Source organism: Aphelocoma coerulescens, chromosome 1 (genome assembly GCF_041296385.1).
Source record: "Aphelocoma coerulescens isolate FSJ_1873_10779 chromosome 1, UR_Acoe_1.0, whole genome shotgun sequence".
NCBI lineage: Eukaryota > Metazoa > Chordata > Aves > Passeriformes > Corvidae > Aphelocoma > Aphelocoma coerulescens.
Window position 1 is genome coordinate 104,453,952 of NC_091013.1, and position 27,579 is coordinate 104,481,530.

Below are 27,579 nucleotides of genomic sequence, written 5' to 3' on the forward strand. Positions count from 1 at the left end.
TGTCCTTCTAGAAACTTTTTGCTGCACTGACATGCAGGCTTAAACAGTCAAAATACTGGAAGTAATGATTTTCAGAATATGCTGTAAATTAATAACTTGTGAACTTTGCTGGCCTGAATTCAGCAATTCAAGCTCATCAGAATCTTAGGGCATGCAATAGCTCTAATTTAAATCTTAATGTGACTTAAAAAATCTTCAATCTGACTGCATTCTCCCACTGGTCTAAAAAACTCTCCCTTAAGTAAGGAAAGAAATTCCTGTCCTAACACTGAGGCTGTTTCCAGTTGAAGTAGGATTGCCTTTTTTCCTAGTCCCCGTCTGTTCTTATTTAGCAAAGAATTTGTTTCCTTCCCATGTGTAGTGGACATACTTAATCATGTAGTAGATGCTTTTACGCTGTAAGGTAGAGACACTAAAGACAAATGGAAGGAAAAATTAAGTCCAAGGTAAAATGCCCTGTGTTTTGCCACAGTGCACTGATCATTTAAGACCGTATTAGAACCTCTTCTGCGCCCTGAGTTTAACAGATTTGCCGCGTTTGGTGACTTTACCCACTCGCAGTTTGCTTTGCTTAGTGATTCATGTTGTCTTAAGGAAATGCATGTAAAGAAGAGGTTAACACAGTGAAAATATGAAAATGCTTTTAGGGTCAAACAGATATATTGAACTTTGCTAAAACTTTGGTTTGTCAAACTTACCTTGTTAAATTTGTGCAAAAAATGGCAAATAATTTGTGTCAAGCTGTTGGTTTCCCAAGTTGCTGACCAAATGAGGCAAACTGAAGTCTCAAGGCAGAAGAGATGCCTTGTCACAGGGTAGCTTGTGGAGCTGGCATAATTTTTATGTTCCTAACTTGAGTGCTGTCCATGACTATTTTAAGTACTTGGTTTGGTTTGACTCTGTCTTGCTAAGTTGGGTTTCTCATCATGGATATTGATAAAGTAGGTCGTCTTCTTCTGCAGTCTAGCTCTTACCAATGCTACAAGTGAAGGATGAGTGTCAAAGGTATAGGTCTATCACGATGTGAATTAGATCCCAGACACTCTACTGCAGAAAGTCTTCCAGTTAGGAATTAAAAGATGATGTATGTCAGGCAGTATAGACACTGGATCCTCTCAGACAATTCTAATGAAGTAATGGTGTTCGAGAAGTGCTAGTTGATGAGATGTACATGTTCTTCTTAAGTACTACCGAATAAATACTCTGGGCCAAGAAAAAATATCAAGTAGATGACAAATTAGTGAACTGACTGGCCTTAAGACAAAAAGCAAACCCCCCCCCCCAAAAACTACTAAAACAAGAAAACAACCTTAGTAAGTAATAATTAAGCATTAATTAGCAAACAGGATAAGGTACACAGAAAGATAGAGCTGCTGGTTTTGAGGCAAGAGAAAATAAGAACTTGAAATATTGTTTTGGAAAGAGGTTAATCAAGTACATGTCAGTTGTGATGAAGGGGATGACAATTCCCAGTGTCATGCTGTTGCCAAGGAACTAGTGAATTTAATGACAGGAAGAAATAATCTTTTTTGTGTTGTAATCATGCCAATTTCATCCAGACCTCTGGTGCCCAGTATGCACAGAAGCAATTGAAAAAGGCTTATGAAGTACATGAAAACCAAGAAGCAGCTTTTTTGCTTCAAAATGTAATGCAGTAGGATTTAACGCTCTTGTCTGGATGCTGTATTGTGTTATTTTTTTGTAAAGAAGTGTCAGGTCTTAAGCAGTGAGAGATTTCTGATTTGTCCATGTTGAACATAAGGTGAAGGTAGAATAAGCAGGGTTAAATTAGGTGGTGGTCATGAATCAGTGAAAGGGTAAGCACAGATTGGCAAATGAGTTGAGACCTTTTGAATAGCTGCACATCTAGCTTCCATGCTTCAGCCATCATGTCTTTAATATTCAAATGCAATTCATGCCATAATGTTGCTTTAGATGGAACTCTTACACTGTGGAAGCAGGTCCTGCTTTTGGATCTTAGGGGGTTAGTCTCTTCCTTTGCCAGACATTGTCCTCACCATATTTTTCATTTGACCTGAATAGAGCATAATGTTTCTACTGAGTGGCTGTAGTAGCTTCCCTAATGCTCTTCCAGCTGCTTCATGTGTCCTCCACCAGCACTGTGAGGAGTGAAAGTCAGTGAAAATCACACAATTCAGTGTGATTCACGTGGCACGCTGAATGGTCCTGGGATAAGAGGACTGCATATAGAACTTACACTTTCAAAAAAAAAAAAAAAAATTACCACAAAAAAACTTCCAAAGCCCATACCTTTTGAGTGATCTCTTTTCCAAACTGAAAATGGTAAAACTGTCTCACACTATGAGGGATGAGATGCCAATGGCCCCTTGTAATTATGGATTCATTCGCCAGATACTTCTCTTAATCCATGACTGAAACATCTAGAAAGGCCATAGAATAAGTAGCTGGGCTTCTGCTGGTTTTGCTTCAGTTGCTGGGACAAAGTAGTCCTGAATGATAAACCATAGAAATAAGTATCCTAACAGCAGCTGCTTTCCATTTTTCGGTATGCAGCTATGTAGTTATCTTGCAGTTGGTGTGTAGTACAAGAATCACAATTTATGCGAAGATGTGACAGTAGAAGCCTTTTATACATTTGTGATGTATAAAAAAACGAAAGCACAGAAGCACATAGGACTGGGAATAAGTATATTTTATGAGGCTGAGTAGTTTTGAATAGTTCACCTTTGTGTCTGGTTGACAAGTGTAAAACCAAGTATTACACAATGAACTCTAACAAATCTCTGGTATCACTTGAGAAAGTAGGTTTTTTCCTTGTAGTGATAACCATAGGAGAAAGTAGGCTTTTTAAATTAGTCTATCATGCTTTCTGGCTACTTGAAGACTTTTTTCTTGAAGTCCAGTACTGACTAGTCTGCTTTGGGTCTGGAGATCTCTGCAACTAATAGTTCTTGTTTACTTGGGTATCCCTTCACAAAGAGGTGGAGGAAAAAATATGTAGTTGCATACTTTTTTTAAAAAGAAAAAACAAAGGAATAGAACATATCAAGCTTTTATTTCCAGTTGAAATTATTGGAGTCTACAGTTTTGGCATGAAATGCTAATGATAGTTGCTAATTTAGTTGATTTTACTGTTATGGAAATCTTGGGAAGGAATACAGCAAAAATTAGAATCTTCATGCATGTAAAACTCTAAATATAAATTTGGGTGTTTACTTCTGCATTTTAGTAACACTACAGAAGCTATTGAAGAAGTCACTACTAGTGAACAAGGCAATAGTGTTCATGTTAAATCAGGAAAACCAAATTGTTGGTCAAATAACAAAGCTATGTAAAGGCTTTTATCAGGATGATACAACGCCTCATATGTACATCAGTTCAGATATCCGAGCTTATTGCAGAAAGCGCTAGCTGTTGCTGGTGTTGGAGAGCAGGGAATCAAGATTTTTAAAGAAGCTCTATTAGAAATGCTTCAGATCTAGAAGAGTGAGTGTAGAACTTGGCAGAAAAAAACTGTTACTGGTTTACTTTCAGTAGGGTTACTAACAAATCTCAGAGGGCAGCCATTCAGAGAAACAAAGTAGAAAATAATTTGCTCTCAGTATCTGCCCAAACAATCTTCAGTTTCATAACAATTTATATTCTTCAAGCACTTCTAAGCATAGAACAGAAAACTCATTTTATAAGGTTATTCATTTAATAGTTGCCTTTCCCTTTAGTGTAGTTGAGAAATAATAAACCACCTTGTTCAGACATGAGCAGTGTTAGACTGAGCAGAAAACAGTCAAAAACTGATCTTGGCACTGAAGGGGCTCAAGCTGAAAATATTTGGTAGCCAGTTATCTTTGGAAGGTGTAGGTAGTTGGAGAACTTGCCAGGTACTGTGAACTTTACTCTATTACAATATGTGTGTGTGGGTCAGCTTCAATTTGTTGGAAAGAAATTCCATGATCTAACTTTTCTCCTTCTTCTTGGATGCTGAAAGGCACAGAAGTTGCAAGACTTGTCTCTGCTTTGTGATTAGTGAGGGCTGATCCACTGAGGTGGATTCTGAAGCATTATGGTGAGTAGCAATGACCTCCCTTCAGAGGACTTCGGTAGCCAGATTAGAGCAAAGGACCAGGATTGTGGAATAGGCTGGTGCACTACTGCAAACCTGTCCCTTACAGAACTGGTAACACAAATGGGCCAGTCTAAAACAGCCCAACTGTGGTTTCTATCTGAACCACCAGGTAGTTTTTCTGACTTGGGCTGCAACTGGTGGGTGGCTCGTACAGGGCTGAAACAGATTTACTAAATCAGAAGGAAATTTTTTAAAAGCTTTTTAGTCTATGGCCTTTAACAGTAGACTCGTATGTGAGGAACTCAACTTCCTTTTAGAAAAAGGTATGTTCCCCAAGTCTCTAAACTTTTGGGGTGAGCAGTGGCTTTACAAGGAGATCACATCCTTCCACGTGCAGATTTCTTTAGACTTAGTATTGAGTTCCATTTTTTAAACTTTTATAGGGATTCATTCACAAGAACGTGTGTGTATGTATATAGGTAAAATTTTATTTTATATAGAAACAATTACTTTGTATATTGAAAACGTAGATAAATTTTATATACAATTATGTGTATTTATGTGTACATATTACGTCCTTTATTTGATGTGCAGTATGTATATATAATGAAGATGCAGCATGGAAGTAATTTGTATTGTACTGATCAATAAAAGCTTAAACTCTTAATGTTGGGTGTTAGAACTCTGAAGTAGCTTTCAAGTGGCACAAACTGACAGATTAATTCTTGAATGCTTGAAAATGCAGCAGAATCTAAGCTTTTTGAAAAAAAAGCCTGTGGTGTAATTTCAATCTAATACCTTAAGCTCTCTGTCGTCAGACACTGCAACTGGAGCACTGCAATTGGCATTTTGGACCTAACCACTCTGGAATTCCCTGACAGTGCATTAAATGTAGTGAATGAACAACACTGAACTTGAATGAGTGGACAAGGGGGGATAGTGTCATTAGGCCAAAGCCTTGTAGAGCTATAATCTCTTGAGATATGCGTGGTCTTATGTCTAGGATGTCTGATTAACGTGAGCATTTGCAAATGGATTAGATTTTGTCTAACTTTTACATAATGACAGTTTCAAAGATGTGGAGTCTTTCTTGTTTAAATCTGCTTTTTCTCCTTCTTCTTAGTTGAACCAGTTGTGAGCTTAACGAAAGGACCAAACCCTCTAATAGATGGTGCAAATAGGACAATAGCAGCCACTTGTACAGCAGCCACTGGAAAACCTGCTGCACAGATTGACTGGGAAGGAGGCCTTGGTGAAATGGAATCCACCTCTACTTTGTTTCCAAATGAAACAGTGACAGTTGTAAGCCAGTATGTGATTGTCCCTACACGATTTGCAAGAGGAAGACACATAACTTGCATTGTGAGGCACCCTGCCTTTGAAAAGGAGATACGATACCCTTACATGCTGGACATACAGTGTAAGTATTCTGTGAGGTAATTACTGCCTGGTATGTATCTTGCAACCACCCCCTTAATCAGCGTATACCTTGCACAGAAAGGAGATGAGCACTTTCTGCTTCAGGAAAATAAAGGAAGTGAAAACCATATAGAAAAGCTGTGATAAGAGGCAGGTCAGGCAGGAGTAAAAGCCTAGGGTCTCTGTATTGAAAATAAAGTCATGAAGCTAGAATACTGTTAATTTCTACTGTTTTGGATATTGAATCATAGGTAAACGTGAGGGTTGATCCATAAGCTGTTTATAGTGTCTTACAATTTCAGCAGAATTAAATAAGAATGCTAATGAAGATTCACGTTTGAGATGTTAAGTTGAAAATAGATCTTATGGTGGTCAATAAGTTATTTTCAGGTTATTCACCAAGCTTTGTCCACTCTAACTAGTGTAAGGAAACAAGAACATAGTACATACATGCGTAGCGTTTGTTATTCAGCTTCAGATTGCTCATATAATTCAAATCTGTACTGGGCTTCTTTAAAAAATTTATGGCTTTTAAAACACATGAATGCAAAGCAAGGTGGCTTACAATGTTGCTTAATTAAAAGCAGTTAAGACAAATAAGCTTTAGGCATGTGGTCCATTTGTTTGTTAGACAGTGCATATATGAACAAAACCAACTATTTTCATGTTATTCCTTGGTGTTCTGTCTTGACTGTGTGCTGCTTTAAAGTTCCTAAATCACAGAAGTCTGTCAGTTCAAGCAGAAAAAATGTAGTGGCTGGAAAAAGTAGACTTGGCTGTTTTGATTTGACTAGAATTTGATTTTGCTTTGGTTTTGTTCTGTTTGGTAAAGAATCACTTATTTTGGCATAAAATAGTGATTAGCACTACTTTATTTTATTGATCTTGAAACGAAGTTCTAGGTTGGAGGGCCGTTGATACAGAAATAAAACTAAAGAGGATTTGTTCCCATCATTGTCTCAAATAGTGAATAAGAGAATTGTTTCCTGTTGAAAGTGAAGTGAGGATGGAAGCTGGCCTTAATATTTTTTAGCATTAATGCATGTTTCAGAATTTCTAACAAAGTTGTATAGTAAGGTACACAGCAGCAAATGAGAAGCAGTGTGTGCTTGTCAGTCTTCCCTGACACATAGTAGCTTTGCAACTGCTCCTCCATCTCCACTTGAGAGCTTGTCCCAAATCATACTGGTTCATCTGTTCCTTGGCTTTTGAATATTTTGCCAAAAATTGTGGTTGTTGATAGACGAAGTCTTTTTTTTGTCAGATGCCCCAGAAGTTTCAGTAACTGGCTATGATGGAAACTGGTTCATTGGAAGAGGGAATGTTCAGCTCAAATGCAATGCTGACGCAAACCCATTACCTATGGAATTTATGTGGACCAGGTAAATATTTATGAAAAGGGACTTTCCACATGATTCAAGTGGTATAATCACTTTGCTTACAGTAAATGCATGTTTTGAAAACAAAGATTATATGATTTGTATTGGTCATAATGGTTTTATTCAGCTTTTTAAAAGGAGAATACAAGATGTGTGTTTGTATGAATACAAGTGAGTGGATATCTTGAAAATTTATGTGTCTAAACAGTTTGTCATTACTCTCGGGGAAAAGTCTCTTTAGTTATTCAAGGTAGACTAAGCTCTGTGTGTTACACGTAGAGCAAAGGCCAGTAAATCCAGAATGGATCCAACTATTATTTATACATGCCTCTTATGAAAAAATTAAAAAGCTTACAAAGCATCCACATGTCTTGAATTTGTGGGCTGCCATCCCCATGCCAGGCTTAGCTCAAAATCAGTGTGATGAGAAATTTCAGCACATAAAAATTCCTATGTTTAAAAAAAGCTTTAGCAGCAGTACCATTTGCTTCTTCAGATGCACTGGGTTCTCAGTTCTCTCATCTGAATTTCAAACATATGTAAGAACTAATCAATACAACCACTGTTTACAATTCTAGAAGAAATAAACCTATTTAAATACATTTAAAGCCATTCAAGCTTCAGAGGTCAATATTAGATTTCCTAAACTTAAAATGGAACAAACTTCTATAGGAAATCTAAATTTTCTGGAATAAACCTGGTGTGCCTTGAGCAACAGCAAAACCCATCCAAAAAGCTGTAGTACTGGTGAATGAAGAACTTCATGTGTAGGGGGTGAAATCTATGTAAAAGAAGGGAACCTTGAGTTTGAAGAAAATGAGAAGTACTGTGTTGAACTGTGTGCTGTATTACTGTTGTCAGATTACAATAGGTTGTAGAACTACCTTACCCACCTTGTACTACCTTGATACTACCTTGTATCCCTTGGAATCCAAGAAGACATTGTATTTACTGGGATAATGATATTTTCATGGTTAGTAATATTTTAAAATGTTGCATGTATGAGAATTTTATTATAATAGACCTTTCAAACCAATTGACTGTTTTATGTATCTTGAAATAAATACTTCTGGTACTGTGAATTACAGAGTATGTGCCTGATGGCTTTTATCAGCTTTATGTGGCTGAAGCAATTCTGGGCAATAATCACAGCAAAGGAGTAGGAATGTTGTGTTGAACCACATTTTCTGAAGATTACATTTAGTGTTAACTGTGGAGTGTTTCTTTTCATTTTTTGAGTACCTGTTTTAAAGTGATGGGTGCCTTTTTGTTCAATACTACTTAAAAAATCACTTATCAAATGCTTTCAAGATACTGTCATCTAGTGATCTAGTTTGAATATTGATTTTAGGCCTGCTTAGATGTTAATAGATACTTAGATAAATCAAAATGGGTTTCAATGGCATGAAATTAGACAGGTGTTTAATGGGCAGTTGGCAGCTCTGTTAAAATAGTTCCAAGGCCTTTGCCCTTTCCCCTTTTTCTGTTGTGTTTACACAGTTGTTACTGCAATCTCAGGCAGAATTGTACAGGGAAATGATAGACTTTAAAAAGTCAGCTGATAAAAAATAATTTTTTTTAACCAGTTGTTTCCCCAGGTGTATCACCAAGTACCATATTCCATTTCAGTGCTGTAATTTAGACAGAAAAGTGGTGAGAAATGAGAAAAGGCAGCTCAGGAGAGGAGAAACTGCTTGAATTCTTGCACAGAAGTTCTAGTCAAAATATCCTCTAAATTAAGCAAGTATGGACAGAAATATTTACAGTGATAGCTCAGCTGGATGCAAATGAACAGGCAGATAATCCTGACAGTGGAAGTGCCTCTTAGTTAGATTGTTTGTTTTCAGAGTTTGCGTTGTCTTGTTCTTCCAGGTTCTTTTGAGATGCATTTTCTTAGCTGTAGTAGTGCTGGTTTCAGACAGCTTGCTAGATCCAGCAGATCTGACATTTAAAGGATTTGGCCCAGAAATTAAATGCTAAATAAATCTTCAGGTGTACACTGAGAATATTGAAGGAAAGCCCATGGGAAGTGTCAGAGCACAGTGAGAAATTCATTCTATGGATTACTGGAAAGATTATTTTAAATTTCTATTTAAGCTAGTTGTAAATATACGCATTTGAAATATAACTGTTCTTTTAGGTTGGATGGACAATGGCCTGAAGGACTATTGGCTGTTAACAATACTCTGCAGTTCAGCAGCCCTTTGACTTACAACTACACTGGGACTTACGTCTGTAAGGTGACTAATGCTCTTGGTCAGAGAAGTGATCAGAAGACTATCTACATATTAGGTAAGTCTTACTTCTCAACAAAGACAGTATGTTAACTTGGAACTTTTTTTTTTGTCAGTGATTGAATTAGAAAACTGAAGAGCCAGTTGCTGCATGAAGTATATGAAATATATATGGTTTTTGTGTGAAAAGCTGTTGAAAGTGTGGATTTAAAAGCTGTAGCACAATTTGGGATTAAACTGACTCTTGAACAGCAACATACAGTGGAAATTCTTAAGGTTAAGGTGCTTCTGAGATGATTATTTTCTCTTGATAGTTAAACTGATGGTTTTTTGCAGTGTTAACCTGTGTTTGACAAGAGTTACTGACTGCAATAAACAGTACTTTGTTTGTAAAAAATTGAAAAAACAGCTGTTGGTGGAAGGGGAACAACTACATTTAGAAAAGCTAAAGATGCTCTGTTTTAAGGAAGTTGGGGTTATGTTCTGAATATCTCTGTTGTACTCCAGTTACTTGTGTCATTTTCTCAGGATGCAGATACCCAGTAATCATCAAGTTAAATACCTCATGCAGAACTCTTGCTGATCTACTTAGTATCATCTAGCAAATTTGTGTGTCTGTTCAGTGCTACTGCTGTTCGAACATGCATCCTTTTATCATTAACACAATGTAATTAATGTTTTACCATGGCACCTTTTTTGTGGAAGAACAGCATGACTTATTGTACACATGAATAGTTCTGTGCAAGTGTGGAAAAGCTGTTCAGATTTCCATAAGGCATTAGCTAAATTAATTTAATATTTAGCTTGAGCAATAAATGCTCCTATAAATATTAAAGGATTGTTTGAGGAAGATAATAGACATGAAAATTAAAACTTCATTCTGTTATATTATGTTGCTGCTTTTCAGTAAGTTCTTGACATTAGTTATTTCATTAAGCAACATGTCAGAGTGCATGTTGGCCTGTTAGATGATACAAAGATGACTGATACAAACATAAACGACTTCTTTGTTAAAACTCCATATGAACACTTAAGGGTTAAAATGAGAATGAGAATTTGACTTTAAGTTGAATTTAAGTACAAGATGTGTGAAACCACATCAGTCAGAATTCACTTTTGACAGTTGTCTGCATCTTTAGAATGAATGATGGTGTTGCAGTCAGTGCCATAACTACACTGTAGGCCACTGTGGAAAGCTAGTAAATTCTAATTAGCTGTAGTCAATGAGCTAGTTAACTGGAAACTTATAAATAGTTTGAGACAGTGGAATCACTTGTAAACAACTTAATGGCTAGAATTTTATGTAATTTAAAAGACGTCAAGTGTTGCCAGTTGTTATGAAAGTTATTTCTGCGAGTGTTACTTTTGAATGTTTTGGTTCTAATGCCTCTTCTGTGAAGAAGACTTCATGGCTGCATAGCAATCTCAAAGCAATTACAAAAACTGGCACATTTTAAGAAATATGAATTTAAAAAATCATAATATCTTTAAATAGGGTGAAACATTTGACTAGAATATAACTTTCAAATACACTTGCTCAAAAAATAACAGTGCAGTTTATAACTCTGTTCTCAGCCCTATTCTAACTAAGCAGTGGGGAGAAGTTTTTAAAGTCCACTATTATTCAAATTGTCAGTTTTGTGAATATCATCTGCTGTAAGTAGACCTTAGACTTTTTACTGTGACTGTCATGAATGGAAACAGAAGGCTATCATTCAAATTATGTTTTCAGCTAACAAACTAAAACAGGGCAACTAGGAAGTCATAGATAATATTTCCTAAAATGAATCGAGATTTTGAAAAGCAGAGTAGGCATACAGGCTAGTCAGGCAGTGGTGATGGTTTATGTTCTAGCCTAATGCAAATGTTAGACCATTTAAACCAGCTCAGAGCAGAGATACATAAGCTGCAGTTGTTGGTCTTTGCTGTGAACTGATGGACACTGTTTACATGTGTGTGGCTTTTCAGCTGTGCTCGGCAGCTTTGTTGTACTGTAGTAATTTAACTGCAATTAGCAAACCTTAGCTGTTTTCAGGGAGCGACAAAACTGAGCCTCACTTAGTGAGGAATCATACAGGATCATGGTTCTGCCAGTTAGGTGCACCAGTAACAACAAAGGGTTTAGCTGACAGTAAATTTCAGTCCTTTGGAGTGTTACGTTGATCATGCTGACAAACTGGTTTAAAGCACTGCATATAAACTTTTCATATATAGGAGACTTGACAAAAATGGGAGAGGTGAAGCAATTATTAGTGTAACACCTGTATTGTTTTCAGAAACAAATACTAAGCACAATTCATTGTAACTGTTCAGAATAACTTCTCAGCATGATTGGTTCTTTAAATAACTGAAATGCCCTTAACTGATGCAGATCAGGCAAGTGATTAATAATCAAACCACTTACCACCTTTAATATTTGACTTAACTCACCGGGTGTCTATTAATGGCAAACATGGCAGTGATAGAGCATTATATTGCAGTGTAGAGCAGATATTGCAGTGTAGAGCAATAAGCTGAAATAATCAGTTAGTTTATTTTTCTATCTTTGCTCTTAGCCGCTATATAAAGCTTGGCATAAAATGTGAAGTGAAACTTGGAAGTTAAGGGACAAAGCTGTATGATCACACCATCTTTCAAATTTTAATTATGACGCTGTCAAAAAGGATTTATGAAGTTAATGTTTCTGAACAGTCACGATGCTGGTAGTTGTCAAGCTTTTTAACTGCTAGAAAAGAAGTTGAAATGTGTTTTAGGATTGGAATGCAAGCTGAGCAAAAACTTGCTTTTGGTCCTGATATTCATTGTTTAAAAAGTCAAAGCTGTATTTGTAATAAGTTCTGTTGTTCCTAAACTTGCTTAATATTTTTGGAGTACAGAAACGAAAGACAAGTAGTTGACCGGAACTAAATGGTAAATTCATCAGCTTTTAGTTTCAGGAGCTGATACATCTTTGTAGGAATACAGAAATACTGAAATGGCATTTGAAGCCTGATACTTCTTTTTATATTGCTTTTAAGGCACAGCTATCTTTGGTATTTTTATTAATTTGATGATGTAAAGTTAAACCTTTTCCATAGCTGTCCAGTAAAAGCAAGTTGTGCTCCTCGTGGAGTTCAGGTGTTGAAGTAACAGTTCACCAAAACAAGCTGTCAGCTTGGTATAAAGCACTTCCTCATACAATATTGATTTACTCAGTTTTCTTACGCAAGGAATTGAACTTTGTTTTCTTGGCTCTGTGTTTCTTCACCTTCATGCTGTTTACTGAGGCTTTCCCTTTCTCCCCTTGCAAGGGAGAGGTGACCTGTGAGACTTGCCTTAAGGTAGGACCGTACTTCCTCTGTCATGACAGCCTTTGGAAGAGATTACTTTTGTTAAAAGTAAAGCCAGCCTTTGTTAGGCAGCAATCCTAGGAAGGTGTTGTTTTTAAGTACAGGGTCACCTTCTTGTAGAGTGCACAGTCCCAGTGTCAGGATTAACATAGCAGAGGCTGATCGTTGGTTCTACTTTTTGCTGCTTCATATATAAACCTCTGTTCTGAGAGTGCACTGTGAATACAGGCACTCTTTTATTTTCTAAATTACGTATTGGAAGGGATGTTTACAAACTGCTCTTTAGCAAAGGGCTTTTGCGTCCTGGTCTAGCAGGCTTTGAAATTTCAGTGGTCTTCCTGAATATTCTTCCATGCTGGAGGTTAAATTAATAAAAAGTTTCTCTTGTGTCCCAAAAAATGGCCAAAATCTTTTATTTGGTGCATGAAAATCCCAGCTAGAAACCACAGAAGCACATTGAACTTTGAAAGTGGATGATTGATGAAAGTGTTGGTACCAATCTTAGTATTATGCTGCCAAAATAGGTGTTGGGGGACACACACTGAAAATAATCCTAAGGCAAATGTTTAGCTCCAGTGTGGAACCTTTGTAGGCAAGACACTGTGGGGAGGGGGTTATGCAGTGTCCTCACCTGTTACCTAACATTAGAGTAGCAATGGTTGGAGAAAGAAAGAATGATAAATTTCAAAATCATTTACTCTTATGCATTCAGAGTCTTCTAACATGGAAAGCTGACTTTCCCTGCTGTCATAAAGGAGTTGCTACATAAGCTTTCCAGAAGTTGAAATAAAGGGGCAATTTTTAAGACCCAGCTGCACAGAATTATTATTTAATTTTTTAAGTACTTAACATCTAAGGGTAATCTATAAAGAACAGCAAGACACAGTAGTATGTATGTATCTCTGCAACCACACAAGTAATACATATACAGGCAGATACTTGACACTCAATAAAATGACGTGTACAGAGAGATCTTGTAATTTGTGCAAAGCCAACTCACTTTTGGATTAGAAGTAATTGATAGATCCTTGTTTTGTAGGAGGCAAAAAAGGGGACATTTGCATCTTGAATGTTATGGGGTTGTTTTTTTCAAATAGGGAGAACTATTTTTGGCCACTCTGTTGTGGCTTTTGGAACCAGGTGGACTTTGACTGTATATTAATACACAACTCTCCAAGGAACCTTTCCTTCCAAAACTTTATTTCTGTAATGTTTAAATGACAAATTTAAACCCAAGGAAATTGTGCCAATATTGAATTATTTTATCTGTTACAGAGCTGGTCACTTTACCTCTCAAATACTTCATAGTGGGCTAAATCCAAAATGGTTTATGGTTTAAGAATATTGTGTTCTCTAGTTGATTTTTTTACAATGATAAGCTGATAATACCAAGATAGGACTTAAACGTAAGACTTTGAAGATAGTGGTCTGGTTTTAAGGATGATTCATCCATCTCTTTCTACTTTCATCTCACTGACACTTTGCTTATTGTTGGCTTTGAACTGGCGCAGAAGCAGAGGTGAGTCCCAGACATTTGAAGGATGTGGTACTGCAGGAGGATTGAAGCGGGAAGATGTGGTGTTTGGGACACTAAACAGGTCATGTTAGTTGGAGGCCTGTACTAAACTTAGTTGTAGAAACTCACCTGCTGAAGATAAGGTGTTGGAATTGTAAGAGCTGAGAAAACTATATCAAGAGTAGGCATTTCAGGGAAAAATGAAAATATCAAACTGACACTTGTGGATACAATATTGCTGCTAGCAAGAATTTTTCTTTCTAAGCCTGTGAGATACTTTTCTCTCACACAAAGACATTTGCAGAGTTCTGTAAACCATGAACACCTGCGACCTTGTAGAACTCTGTTTATGGTACAGTAGAAAAATATTTTGACAATGGATGTTTTAGGATTCTAGCCAATCACCCCAAGGGGTGGCTGATCCTTTGTCCAATTAGACTATGAAGAAAAAAGTCTATGAAAGAATTTGTAAAACAATTAAATCAATCAATCTTGCTGCACAATTCCTGCCTGCTGGATCTTCTCTCCTCTCCTCCCTACAGCTGTGGGATACAGTAATAGACACTGTTGAAAGTTGGTACTGACTTCCATGGGAAACATCTGGAAAATAATTGAGTGAAATCTAAGCAGTGCACAGGGAACATGGTCCTTTAATTTGAGGTGGTATCAGAGCTTCATTTGAAGTCAAGAGTAAGTCTTGCTTTTATTGGCAGAAAACTGTGTCAAAGGCTTTGAAACCAACTAGGGAAACTTGGCTTCTTTATGTGTATGGAAGGAGCCAGTTGACTTGCTATATTCGTACCAGAAAATTGGTTTTTGCTTTCTTCAGTTATGTCTCTTATTTTAATGGGGGTGGTAGCTATGTAAAAGTAGAAGAAATTCTTGGGTCTTTGCTTGTCCTCATCATTATCACAGGGTGCATGTACTAAGGATTTGAACAGGGACCAGAACATAGTAAGAGACAAAAACCGAAATCAAGATGCATTTAAACTAAACCCAAATATTTTTCCAGAATTTCTTCTACTTTTAGCTCCCTGACCCGCATGGATATTTTAATATGCTCTTGTGCTTTGTGCAACTACAGAAGATGAATCAACTATCAATGAAAGAGACAAGAGCTGTTAAACATTGGGTCCTAAGTAAAATGTTAAAGGAAATCATGAGTAGGAAATTGATGCTTTTCAATAAAGTGCCATATGAAACAAAATTTAAATTATGCCCTTAATGTTTTGTGGAAAGCGTTAAAAACTTAAACATATATCAGTGATTATGTGAAATATTATAGTTAAAGAACTTGCTGATATGAAATGATATTGTCTTCCATAGCCACAGATAAGAGTGGCATTTTCTTGATTTGGAGATGTCATTTGAGATATGATTTGCAAGCAAAATGTTATGAGGTAAACATCAAACTTTGGCATTCCTGATCTTAATGTTGTTCTCTATTTGGGAAATTTGCTTGGTACGGGAAGTAAAAAAAAAAGTTAGTTTTACATTTAGAAAGCCCTGGGTGACATCAGAAGTGAACTCAAATATTCTTAGTTGTAATTGGCCTTATAAACAAGAAGGGACGGTTTTAATTTTGTCTTTCTTCAACAATAAAAGACAAAAACAAATAAACCTTAGAGGTATCATGGGATCATATTGCAGGAATACATATAAACAAATGCTTAATTGATCCTGTGTTTGCAATTGATTTAATGCTAATTAGTTCTTGTCAGTAATGCAGCTGGACAATCTGACAACTGGTAGATGAATGGAAAGTTTTGAAGGGAAAACTTTCTGTAAAACGCTGACTTTCTAATATATTAATAAAGTTGTAATTGCCACTGTGCTTATTTCACATATATTATGGTTAAATTTGCCAGGATGCAAATACTACATACTTGTGGATGTGGAGGATAGGACTTAAGACCTCAGTATCAGAGGCAAAACAATTATGAAGCCACTTAATTAAAACCAAACAAATATATATAGCCTGGAAGGATTTTGCTGGTACTGTTTGAAATTGTATTTTAAGCTCACAAATCTTTTGTCTAAAGCAAATACCTTTTCAAGGAAGAGAGATTTGAACTTCTTGACCTAGGGATGTGTGGGACATAGAACCCTGGTAAACTTGATTCTTTAATCGCTACTTCTTTGTTAAATTGTCAAACTCACTTCAAAACAATTTTTACTAAAATCATAATCTGAATTCTTCTTATTCATTTTGGTAGTGCATCTTTCTTGTTCCATTTCTTGTCTTCTGTCAAATTAATTCCATTTACGTATAGTTCCCTAATGAACCATCACTTTTTACATAGCTAAGGAATATAATTACGCCCTCTGAAAATCTGTGTAAAACTTTACTTATGTGATGCTTAAAATGTTGCATTCAGCAGCAAGGTGTGTAGTGATCATGACAAATGTGAGATTTCTGTCTAGTATGAGAAAATTGTATGTCTGTCTCTCAGTAGCAAGGTTAAAAATCATATTTATGGCTGTATAATTGTGATTTGTCAAATAACTGAAAGCTTGACAGAGCTCTAGTTCTATCTGGTTTACTCTTTGTGGTGGTAAATTTAGGGTGCCTCTAATGTGGTGGTAGTACTGCTTTCATGAATCTTGCTTTTGGGCATTTAACTAAATAACATGATACAATGAGCTACTTGGCTGTCCATGTAATATTCTCTCTGAAAGGTTCAAGCTATAATAACATGTTTAGTATTGCTTTATTGGTTTTAAAATAATTAGTTTGCATTGGGCAAGGCAAAAAGTAATTTTTTTTCAGTGTGGCATAGAAATAAGAAGTGGAGTTGTATATAATACTATGATTGACTGGTATAATCTCAGTGTCATCAGCCTGTCACTTGGAACCTTGTCTGCAATACAGATGCATAAATCTCCAGTAGACCTAAAGAATACAGGAAAAAGCTGCATGCTGGAGAAGCTTGGTATCTGGCAGTCTCTTGTTTACGTGCATAACCTGACATGAAATCAGTTGATATTTTATATTGAGGAATAAATATGGAAATTTCTTTGTGCATGAAGGATCAAATGGCTTATAGAAGGAATGCATAGAAATAATTTTTGGTTCAAATGTTTAATTTTTTTTATTATTTTAAAAATCTGAAGTCTCCTTGCTCAACATAAGTGTTACTTTGAGATTAATACATGCCATTTTTAACTATGCTTCTTTCACTAATCCCAAGGTGAGGCTGAGTAAGTTTTATTAATGAAACAAATGTTTTTGGAGAGAATAGCTTAAAAATCAATAGTTCACGTGACTGAGCATACAACTCATAGTTTTTCATTCTTATATTCAGTGCCCTGAATCATTTCTGAATGGGGAATTTAATGTAGAATAATTGACTCAGCAGCATAATCAGTTAATTTGATCCAGAATTCCCTATGGCTGGATGGAAAGTTAGAGGACTACTTGGGTTTTTCCTCCTTGGAGGAGGTAAATGATGAACAGTCAACATCTGAGTGGAAAAACCATCTCCTTACTTTGAGGAAGGCAAATTGTCTACCTGAAGGTTATTTTTATTTTGTTCACTCCCCATACTTTCTGTCCTGCTGCAGCTTAACTCAAAGTCATGTGTAAGGAAGCTAGTTCAAAGCTTGTGAGCAATTTAAGACTTTTATAGTGCCATGAAGTTGAGAATGAAAAACTATTCTTGTAGAACATACCCATCAACTTTGCTTTCTTATAAACCCTTAACTGATTTAGCTCGCATTGACATTCTGTGCCTTTTCTGTGTCTTGTCTACTTCTTTGCTCTTTCCATTAGATCCTCCTACTACTACCACTCGACTGCCCACGGTTCCCTGGCATCCTTCGACTGATGGCACCACAGGTTTAGCCACAGAACCTAGAATAATAAATTTCCCAACATCAAAGCCAACAAAGCAGGACGACACTTGGGGTATCATCGTCGGTTGTGTGGTGGGTGGGGTTCTTTTACTGTTACTTCTCGGTACTCTGGTTGGAGTTGCCTGCTATAGGAGAAGAAAGACATTCCGTGGTGACTACTTTGCTAAGAGCTACATTCCACCATCAGATATGCAGAAAGAGTCCCAAATAGATGTCCTTCAGTCAGATGATATGGGTTCTTACCCTGGCAGTATAAAAAAAGAAACAAAGCACCCAATGAACTTAATATCTAAGGATTATTTAGAAGACCCTGGAAAACCTGAGTTGAACAATATAGACAATACTAACAGGTACCAGGACCGTTATGAAAGACCAATGGATTACCATGAAGGTGGAACATTTGGAATGGGTTTCATGCGTGGTGAATTTTACGACGATGATGACTTTGTTTCTCACTTAGATGGCGCGGTAATATCTCGGAGGGAGTGGTATGTGTAGTAACCACTGAAAACTAAACGTGTACCTGCAGTTCACTTCATTGGCTGGTCACTTTCAGATTGTTTATACTTACACAAGAGGAGGAATAAACTTTTCGAAACTTTTTTTGAAGGTTTTTATATTGTGACTTGACACAATGGAAATACTGAATCTGGGGAAAATGTATTTGAGCTGCTTTTTTTTCCCAATGCTGTACTACTGTTTGAGATTTGAGTTTTAACACAGAGTGCTTATATTGGTCTATGTCAGAGGTAAAAAAAAAAAAGGCTAAATTAAAGTTGCCATTCAATATTGTTTAAGAATAAAAAGTGGCTGTCTTGGCTCTCTGATTTAAAAATAAGTTTACCCAAGGCAATGATCAAATATAATCTTTGGGGGCTTTGAATTACTCCAGTCTAGGTACCATCCATGGTAAACTTAATCCTTCTATGTAGAAAATACTTTACCAATTGAAATGAGTTACAGCAGAATTAAAGCTTTATTTTCTAGGGTTTTTTCTGCATAAAAATGAATACCTCTTAGCATTTTAATGAGCCTTCTTGTAACTATATACTTAAAAGTTAAGTCATTGCACTGAAACTAACTTATGAACAACATTTTGAGGAGTAACTGTAAACAGGTCAAAGGCTTGTCTTTGAATAAGATGAAAAGTTATTTTTTTATAGTCATTGATTTCTAAAGCTTATTCTAGTGTCTGGATATATACATACAGTAAGGTGTTTTGTTAGGCCTGCAGTTGGCAGGATGTCAAAACTCATTAATGTATACAAGATGCTCTTTGCAAGTACACAGGGTGCAATTTTTGAGACCTGTTTTGGAGGCTTTTTGGGAATCTTACCACTTAACTTAAAAGCTGGTTCATTGGACACAACTAAGGAGAAAACACCCATATAGATTGCAAAGCTGGAGGCTAATGTGAATGTGCTTATTTTCCCAGGTGCCAAAAAGCATTAGAGTTTCTATGACCAGAAGTTAAATCAGCGGTTTTACGCTGCTTCCGCCTAAGTCACAATGCCTGCTTTGAAGAGGGTAACCAGAGTTTCAGATTATTAGTAGGGAAGTGGACACTTGCACTGCTACTTCAGGTATTGAAAATGCACTCTCCAGTGGTGCAACTAAAGAGTCTAAACAGGAATTCAGATGATTTGTGCAGTCTCTGTACCGCAGTGAATTTGTTTTCCCTGCGAATAATCAATACCGATTTTACATGTTCTTTAAAATGACATTGTATCCATTATATGTAGGACATCTTGTCTGACATCTGAAATAGTTCTACTTTGTCTTGAGAAGATTCACCAAACTAAATCTGCTGATTTTGTGGGGAGGAATGAAATAACTTTAGATGAATTGCAGAACAACAATAAATTCATAAGTAGAATAGTAAATCCTTTGAAGTGCCATTTTTAAGTGTTTAGCTTGAGGAAATTGAAGCTGATAAGGCTATTAGTATTTGAAACCTGAAAAGGGAAAAGTCTCTGCTACCGTTGACGTGAAATAGGCTGCATAATTACAGCTGCTTCATGAGCATTCATGCTGGAAGTTCTTTTCTATCCTCATGATGTTTGGTAGCTTACAGCATTTAGAGCTTCACAAAAATAGTTGTATTGAGCGTTGTAGACAATACACTGTGATTGCATATGACTGCATGTCTTTAAAAAAGATTAAGACAACAGCTTTATTTGAAATTCAAATGGAAAAGCATCCTTAAACAACTTAAGTTTGGGTTTGGATTAATGGAGTACTGATACATGATTGACCAAAGTCCCAAAAACAATAGCAAGTGATATTGCGGTTATCTGTAGTTTGAGTGCAAACACAAGAGAAGGAGTGAAATTTCTAGCAGAGGGTTCTGATCCAAATTATTTCTGGAATAAAGAGATTATACCTCTCTTCAAATAAAAAATACTTGATATATCATCTTTAAAAGATGGTGTTACTTGGAAATAAACATAACCATAAACCAGTTTTCCACATGGGATATCTTGCTTTTGTCTCTGTGGATTTTTTGCTTTGATTTTTTAAATATATATATATATATATATATTTAATTCCTATGGGTTAAGAAGTTGAAATGTTCTGGAGTTGAAGTTATTAATAGGGATAGGGCTTACGCGTGTTGCAATGTTTTGTACATTACGTCTACTGTAAAAAGAATTGATTGTACGTACAAATGGCTGTTGTGTGAATAAACTTTTTCTTACATTCTGGAACATAGGTAGTGTTCAAAAATGTTTCACAGGTGTGTTCTTAAGAATTGGAGATGGAGAAGCACAATAAACCCAGAGGCTGGATAGAATGAACTAAACTGTTTAAGCTGTTTGAGATGGACTGTTTAGTATTTCCCCTTGGAGGCCCTAAGCTTATAAAACAAGCATCTTCAGAAACTCTTTTAAGAAGATTAAGAGAATGATAAATGGAGGTGGTTACTGTCTAAAACATTTAATTTCAAGCACAACTGATAAACTAACAAGGAATTGCATACTTAAAAATAGCCTTGTTTTTTCATTCTGTTGTCTTGTTTGCTTCAACCGTATTTCTTGGAGTTAATCAATTCCCATCTGTTTCTGGTGGTTAAAATGCTTTGTAGGTGGCACCATGCATCTTAGGTGCCCTCTGGCTTGTTCAGCTTGGCATGGCGGTCTGGGTTTATGATAATTCCACTGGTTAGACTGATGTTTCGTCAAAGCAGTTCAAAAAACCAAAATAAGTGTGGCCTGTGGTAATGGCCCTTAAGTTTCTCTGTCACTACACTTGCTGGGATATTACTATTTTTCCTGGTGTTCAGAAGCAAATGGGTGGTTATTGTCATCTCACCCAAAATGAGACTCAAAGGCTGGACTTCGATTGAAAGTATAATACTTTTTGATGCTTTAACATTATAGCAGAATTTGCTAGAAGAAAAGGCACCATGAAGTTAGGATGAAGCAGTCAAGAAGCTCTCCTGGTGTAAACACAAGACCAAGGCATCTTCAGGAATTCTGGACCTAAGAATGTATATTCATTAGTTGAGACTTTCACTAAAAGAAGAGGGCACCCAGTGTAAACTAAACTTAAGCCAGTTAAAATGCAGTGGTTAGGTGAGCTCCTCACTAGCAGAGCATGAGGCACACACACAAAATAAGAGTCCTTGACTTAGGATAAACACAACTTAGTAAAAACCAAAACGTGGGTGGGTTATCAACATTATTCTCATGCTGAATCCAAACAACTATACCAGCTCCTGAGAAGAAATGAACTCTATCCCAGCCAAAGCCAGAACAGTTTATTGTGTCCAGGCTCGTATCTGGCAGAGACACAGAGCTTATACCAGGAAAGCTGTTGTGTCAGCCAAAGGTGGTGCCTTGCATTCGTCTTGAGGAGGGAAGTAAGTTCTGCCAGTTGTTACTCTAGGACTTTATTCCTTAGCATTAAGGAAATCATAAAAAAAGCTTTTTTCCATTTTTTTCAAGTTATTTAAGTATACCTTTGTGAATGTGATCCCAGGGGAATATTCATGTCAGATCTTTAATAAGCAGTGAGGGGACAGGAATTGCTTTATTAGGGTGCAAGTGTTGTATTTTGGGGGTTTTTTTTAATTGAGAGATTTTGCTCAGCTTTCCAGCATACAGACAGAACACCATTAGAGCTCTGAGGAATTGATAAATCATATTGCATAGTTTCAGGGGTTTTATCTGTGAATAGAACATACAGCTGAAGAGGCTCTCAAAATTTCTTTCAGTAAGAGATTAGAGAGCAGTTGTGTCCCATTTGGATAATAGCTGAAGTAGACTGCTTTAGAAATATGTTGCAGGTATAGAACTGTTTTCAGTTTCTTTGCTGTTAAATTTTCTCATTTGGTAATCATTGTAAATCAGGGCATTACTGTAGGTAAGTGTTTTGTGCAGCTGACATGAGTTATTCCAATTTTGAATTTTTTTTTTAACCTCTTGGTGCAAGTTTGAAGCACTGATGATTTTAAGTTAAAGTATATTAGCAGGATTTTCAGTTTTGAGACTTAAAAATTGATTTCTAAGCATAGCAAAAGGACTGGCCTTTAAAGACTAACAAGTGTGTTCAGTATGAGAGTTGTTCAGCATTGGATTTGATAATGCTAAGGTCAAAAGAAAAATGCTTTGAAAGGAAAAAACACAGCTTTTTCTCTCCCCTTATTAAAATTTATTTATGAAAATTACTTTCTTGTAGCTTGAAGTCCTGAAGATGATAGGTGGTCTTAGGGGTTGCTTTGATAAGTGTAAGCCAAGTATTTTGTGTTCCTTTGCGTGTTCATTGCTCCTAGTACTATATGGTTTTTTACCCTGACTTAGTTTTTCTTTTTTGCTTTCTGCAGACTTAAGTGTCTTTAAAGAAAGATTGTCAATAAATCATAGTTGCCCAAGTTTTTGAATTAACACCTTGTTAGCTCACATTAAGTGCAAGCCATATGTTTTGTAATGTCATCTTGCCTTGAAATTGACAATGAAAGCATACTGCTAGTACTTACTGAAAGTAATCCATGAAATTTTTGAAATCAGTTTTGATTTCATGAACTCTCTTAATTCCTCCAGTTTTTTAGTTGGGTAAGTTGAGGCAATACTACAAAGATGCTAGTGCAGGACAAGGCTTTCTGTTAAGTGGTGGAAGGAAGAAGCCTTTCTCAGAACAATGCTGAAGTATCTTATTTGAGTATTGAAAGTGTATGAACTTCTTAAAGTTGTAATCTATGCTATCACATTGCAGATGTGCCCTTTAGGCAGACATCTTCTGTTGCTGTAGCAGGGGCTGTGATTGGAGCAGTCCTTGCTCTTTTTATCATTACCATCTTTGTGACAGTGCTGCTGACCCCAAGGAAGAAAAGGCCAGCCTATCTTGACAAAGTGTGAGTATGCGTTGGACTTTTTTTTTTTTTATTCAGTTGAAAGCAATATGTAGAAAGCATTTGTTTTATACATGAATTTAAGTGTCTGACTTAATTTAGCAGCTGTTCAGCTTTCAAAATTTCAGGGCTCTATTTTCAGAGTAGACAAATGTGAAATCACACTAGTATTTCTGAAAAATAAATGAGAAAGGTAAGAATGACTTCGGGGGTAATACAATGCTTTACCTCTTGAGAAGTTTGGGTTTTTTGAAACAAAACTACTCATGGATTTAACTGGAGGGCAAAGGAGAGTCCCTTCTTGACTGATGCCAGTGACTGCTACTTTGCTGTAACTGTGGGTCTAACTTGAAAGTAAATTGTTCATGCTTTGGAGATGTTGAAGGCCCCCTAAAATTAATCCTGATATGTTTGTAAAATTAAGCAAGCTCCCACAGATACGTGCTTAGAAATTACTGACTTTTTGTGCTTTCTGGAATGTTGGTTGTTTCTTCAAGTCTCTGGCACAGATATGTAATTTACTTTATTCAGCATCCAATGTGATCAAACAAAAGAAGGAAACAAAAAATAGTCTGAAAAGATTTTGTCAGTTAAAGTGGATGATGTCTAGATCCTGTTTGGAACATGCATAAAAAAAGTGACGAGAGCTTAGAATATATGTAAATATGAGTCTTCTCACATCCCATATACAGTTAACGCTTAATCTGAATGTGAAATGAAAATGTTGCTCATGTCTGTACGTATAGTTAATGAGAATTAAAGTAACTTACAGCCTTTAGTATAAAATAAGTTTCTTCATTTGCATTGAGCTAGCAAGATGAGTCAAGAGTCTTGAGCAATTTTTAACATGTTAGAAATACTGTTTTCTTGTTTGTTTCTCTTAAATTCTGTATCTGAAGCATTTTATGTGAATCGTCTTAAACATTTAAATTCTGTTATAACCATTTGCTTTCAGTGAGAAAGTTACAATAGAAAAAGTCTTGCATGTAAGAATTGATAGTAAGGCTTTCTCAAAGGCTTTTTAAGGAAAGGCTATACTTAAAAATGTTGTTCAAGCTGTATGTCGTAACTTAGACACTGATAGATACCAGTAGTCTCTAATCCTCAGTTGGAGTGTATGGGGGGAAGCTCAGTCTGCTTAACATAGTATGGAATAAATAACAAATTATAGGTGGTGCTTCTCTACAAAAAGTGTGTGGCTGAATAATAGCCAGTGGTGGACGTGTTCCATTACAGTATATCCCATCTGAGTCATTGCTGACTGAAAGGTGTTTGTCCATGAGTACTGAGTGTTGGGTGATTTGGCAGTTAATATCTGACCATTCAATTGGACTTCACAAACATGATGTGTCATATTTCATTCTTTCTTTACTACAGGATTGATCTTCCACCCACTCACAAACCACCCTCATTTGAGGAGAGAACATTCTCAGTACCACAGAAAGAAGCTATGCTTCAGGTGAGTAAGTGTTTATATGCATCTTAAATTGACTTAAGGAAAGCATTAACTTTGCTTTATTATGTTAATTTAGTCTGATTTTGCTTTCCTGGTAATATATGGAGCCTTTCAATTGTTTCACAACCAAGCTGTTTCCCTATGTGTGTGATATCCGAATCTTTTATCTGTAATGTTAAAGTCATCCTTAGAGGTCAGGAAACTGGTAGACAGATCATCTGGTATTTCTAACAGGCACAGATTCTTTTGAATTAGAAAAACCTATAGTTGAAATTCTCTGGTGAGAGAATATACATAGCTTTATAAAGCAGTGTTCATAAGGGGAAAAGTTATGTTTGGTAAACTTACAAAGTGATCCCATCAGCTCCCTTGCTAGTAAACAACTGCCATTCTTTTGAGTTAACAACATTTGAGGGGTGAGCATATATTGGAATTTGGGCTTTGACATGGCTAATTTACCAAAGTGTGGGTTTGATTCTTGTTGAAGGTCACTAAATCACTTTTAAATACTTGCAATTATGTAACTTCTAATTTTATATTTTCTTCTTGCATTTACCAGCGACAAAAGACCCATACCAATTTTGTGACAAGTACTTGAATTTTTAGTGTGCTTTCAGGGGTAGCTTCTTGTCATCCAAAGTAATGCTGCCCAAGCAAGACAGCGATAGGCAAAAAAGTTCTTTACCAGCATTTAGTGTTTGTGTGTGTAGTCTGATCAAACAGGCTCATAGAGGTCACACTGGAAAGCTGATTCTAGCAAATGAAACAGTTTGAATAAGTGGGGAGCAAGGAAGGATAGGGCTACTTTCTTCCTTACAGCATGGTTTTGAGGTGGGTTGGACTGCTTGGGAAACTCCAGGTGAATTCAGGCTTCTCTTGCACTAGGCATTATAGAGGAGATCTGTTCATGAGAGATGGCTTAAGCTAATATCATTGATTATTACACTTCATATAATAAACCAGTCAGCTAATTAAAACTATAGATCCTGGCCATGGCCCCTGAAGTGTCTTTTGTATGTGTGTGTGTTTATGTTAAATTAGGCAGTCAGATTTTTTTAGATTTCTGCTCACACTGAAGAAAACGTCCATCACCTATCAGTATTTGTAAGAATTAGATTATAATTGTTTTTAATGAAATTTTTGTTCCATCTTCAGTACATAGCATAAATAATGTGATTCTAACCACTGATGTGCTGAATAACAACACTGAGGTAATGAAGACAATCATTTGTTTATAAGAAATATTGTTTTTTCTGATACTGTGGTGTATCTTTGCAGCTTTAAGGACCTATAAAAGTCCTTTTTCATAGCGGGGAAAAAAATCTTCACCTACCTTTGAGAAGGATTTTGATGGAGTTCTTAATAACATTGAAAATATTCTTGTAGACTTTCTTTGTGATTGATGGTTACTAAAGCTCACCAAATATCATTTGCTGATAAAAGCTTTCCTTATGTTGTAAACGTAACAATGAGTAATACTTGTGTATATTGTTGCTGAGTGAGGCAAGGAACTATTCTGAGATCCATTGCTGCTTTTAGTAGCAGCCTGATGATTATAACATTGTGAAGGTAGAAAACATTTTGTTGGCATAAAGAATAATAGGTTTTCATCTTTTCACCTTAAAGGTGATAGAGCACCAAAGATGACACAAAAGAACCAGTGCTTTTCTGTGCTCAGGTTGGGCATCTTAGCTATTTCTTCTGTCACTACAGTACTCAACAATGGCAATTTTTGATGAATCATTCTTCTGCTAATATTTTGGCTAAAAGTATTTGAAAAATATTGTCTTGCTTATAGAATCAAAAGATATAGTTTATTGTGCTGTTTGTGCATCTGTAGTGCTGCTAGATGGCAAAATGACAACACTAGGAAATACAATTATTTGTCCTTTACAGAGCTACTTATACAGGAGATAGACATAAGAGGATGTGTACCTTATTGCTTTCCTCTTCAGAACTTTGCCATCTTTGAATTCTTTTCTAGGTTGTGCTTACTGTGGCTTCTGTTGATGGGCACTAAAGAACTTAGGCTGAAGCTGACTGTAGTCTTGGAATGGTTAATTAAATGTTTTATGAAAATTTACTTTGTAAATAGAGAAAAAGCCGTAAAGAGACTGAATCGAATATTCATTTTCCTCAAGCTGGATAAGCAGAGTTTTAAGTTGTTTTGGGAGGAGAAATATTCCCCTTCAGGTTAGGTGTTAACTAGGCTTTATTTAAGAAATGGATGTTGGCATAACACTGTTAGTGTACCTTTTTCTCTCTGTGGAACTCCAGAACTGAAAGGAACTGGAGCTGGAGGCTGTCTTCTTAGCTGATACTGCCTCTAATCAGTATGTACTCTGTTATGCTTGAGGCAAGATCTTCATTTTACCTAACAGAAATAAATGTCAAAATACTGGCTTTAGCTAGGAAGTGATTGGTTGCATTGTTTGTTTTGGTGTAACAAGCCAGCATTTGGATAGCTGTAAAGAGGCAAAAGAAACAAGTTAGCAGCCTGTCAGGATGTCTTGTCCTGTGTGACTAAATGTCTGTGCTCACCACTGTACTACCTGATGTTCCAAATGCTGCCTTGCCTACCAGGACTGAGAAGCAGTCTCACTGGGAGTTCAGGTGCAAACTTCTGGATACGCTGAAAACAACTGTAGGGGAATTGTCACTGCTTTGTCAACCACAATAGATGATCACTTCAGTCTGAGTGGAAATGATAGGCTGCACAAAGATGCAAAGTAAAGAAGAATGAATTTAAATGGTGTCTTCTGCATACTCACAATAACTTAGAATTGAAAGTGGATTGATTCAATTTAGGCTGATTCTGGTAAATTGTCATAAATAATGTTCAAGTTTTTCAATCATCTGTACTGTTATTGTTCAAATCATGGACAGTAGCTTTTTTTTGATCCTGTAAAGTATTTGAGATTCAACTGATGATGCTGAAATTCTCTTGTTTGTATCCCAGTAATCAGTATTTAAATAATTTTATGCATATCTGAGTC

General features: G+C 36.3%; 1 protein-coding gene across 7 annotated transcripts in view; it reads left to right on the top strand.

Annotated features, from left to right (window-relative positions):
- Nucleotides 1-27,579, top strand: part of NECTIN3 (nectin cell adhesion molecule 3) — a 157,705-nt gene that overhangs the window by 33,005 nt on the left and 97,121 nt on the right. For 6 of the 7 annotated variants that reach the window (XM_069022696.1, XM_069022714.1, XM_069022685.1 and 3 more), the window contains exons 3-7: nt 5,169-5,465; nt 6,729-6,846; nt 8,984-9,135; nt 22,992-23,130; nt 24,505-24,586. In XM_069022696.1, coding sequence (XP_068878797.1) covers nt 5,169-5,465; nt 6,729-6,846; nt 8,984-9,135; nt 22,992-23,130; nt 24,505-24,586 — 788 coding nt within the window. Of the gene's footprint in view, nt 1-5,168; nt 5,466-6,728; nt 6,847-8,983; nt 9,136-17,694; nt 20,781-22,991; nt 23,131-24,504; nt 24,587-27,579 lie in introns of those variants that run through there. The other variant, XM_069022679.1, reaches the window with a different exon arrangement.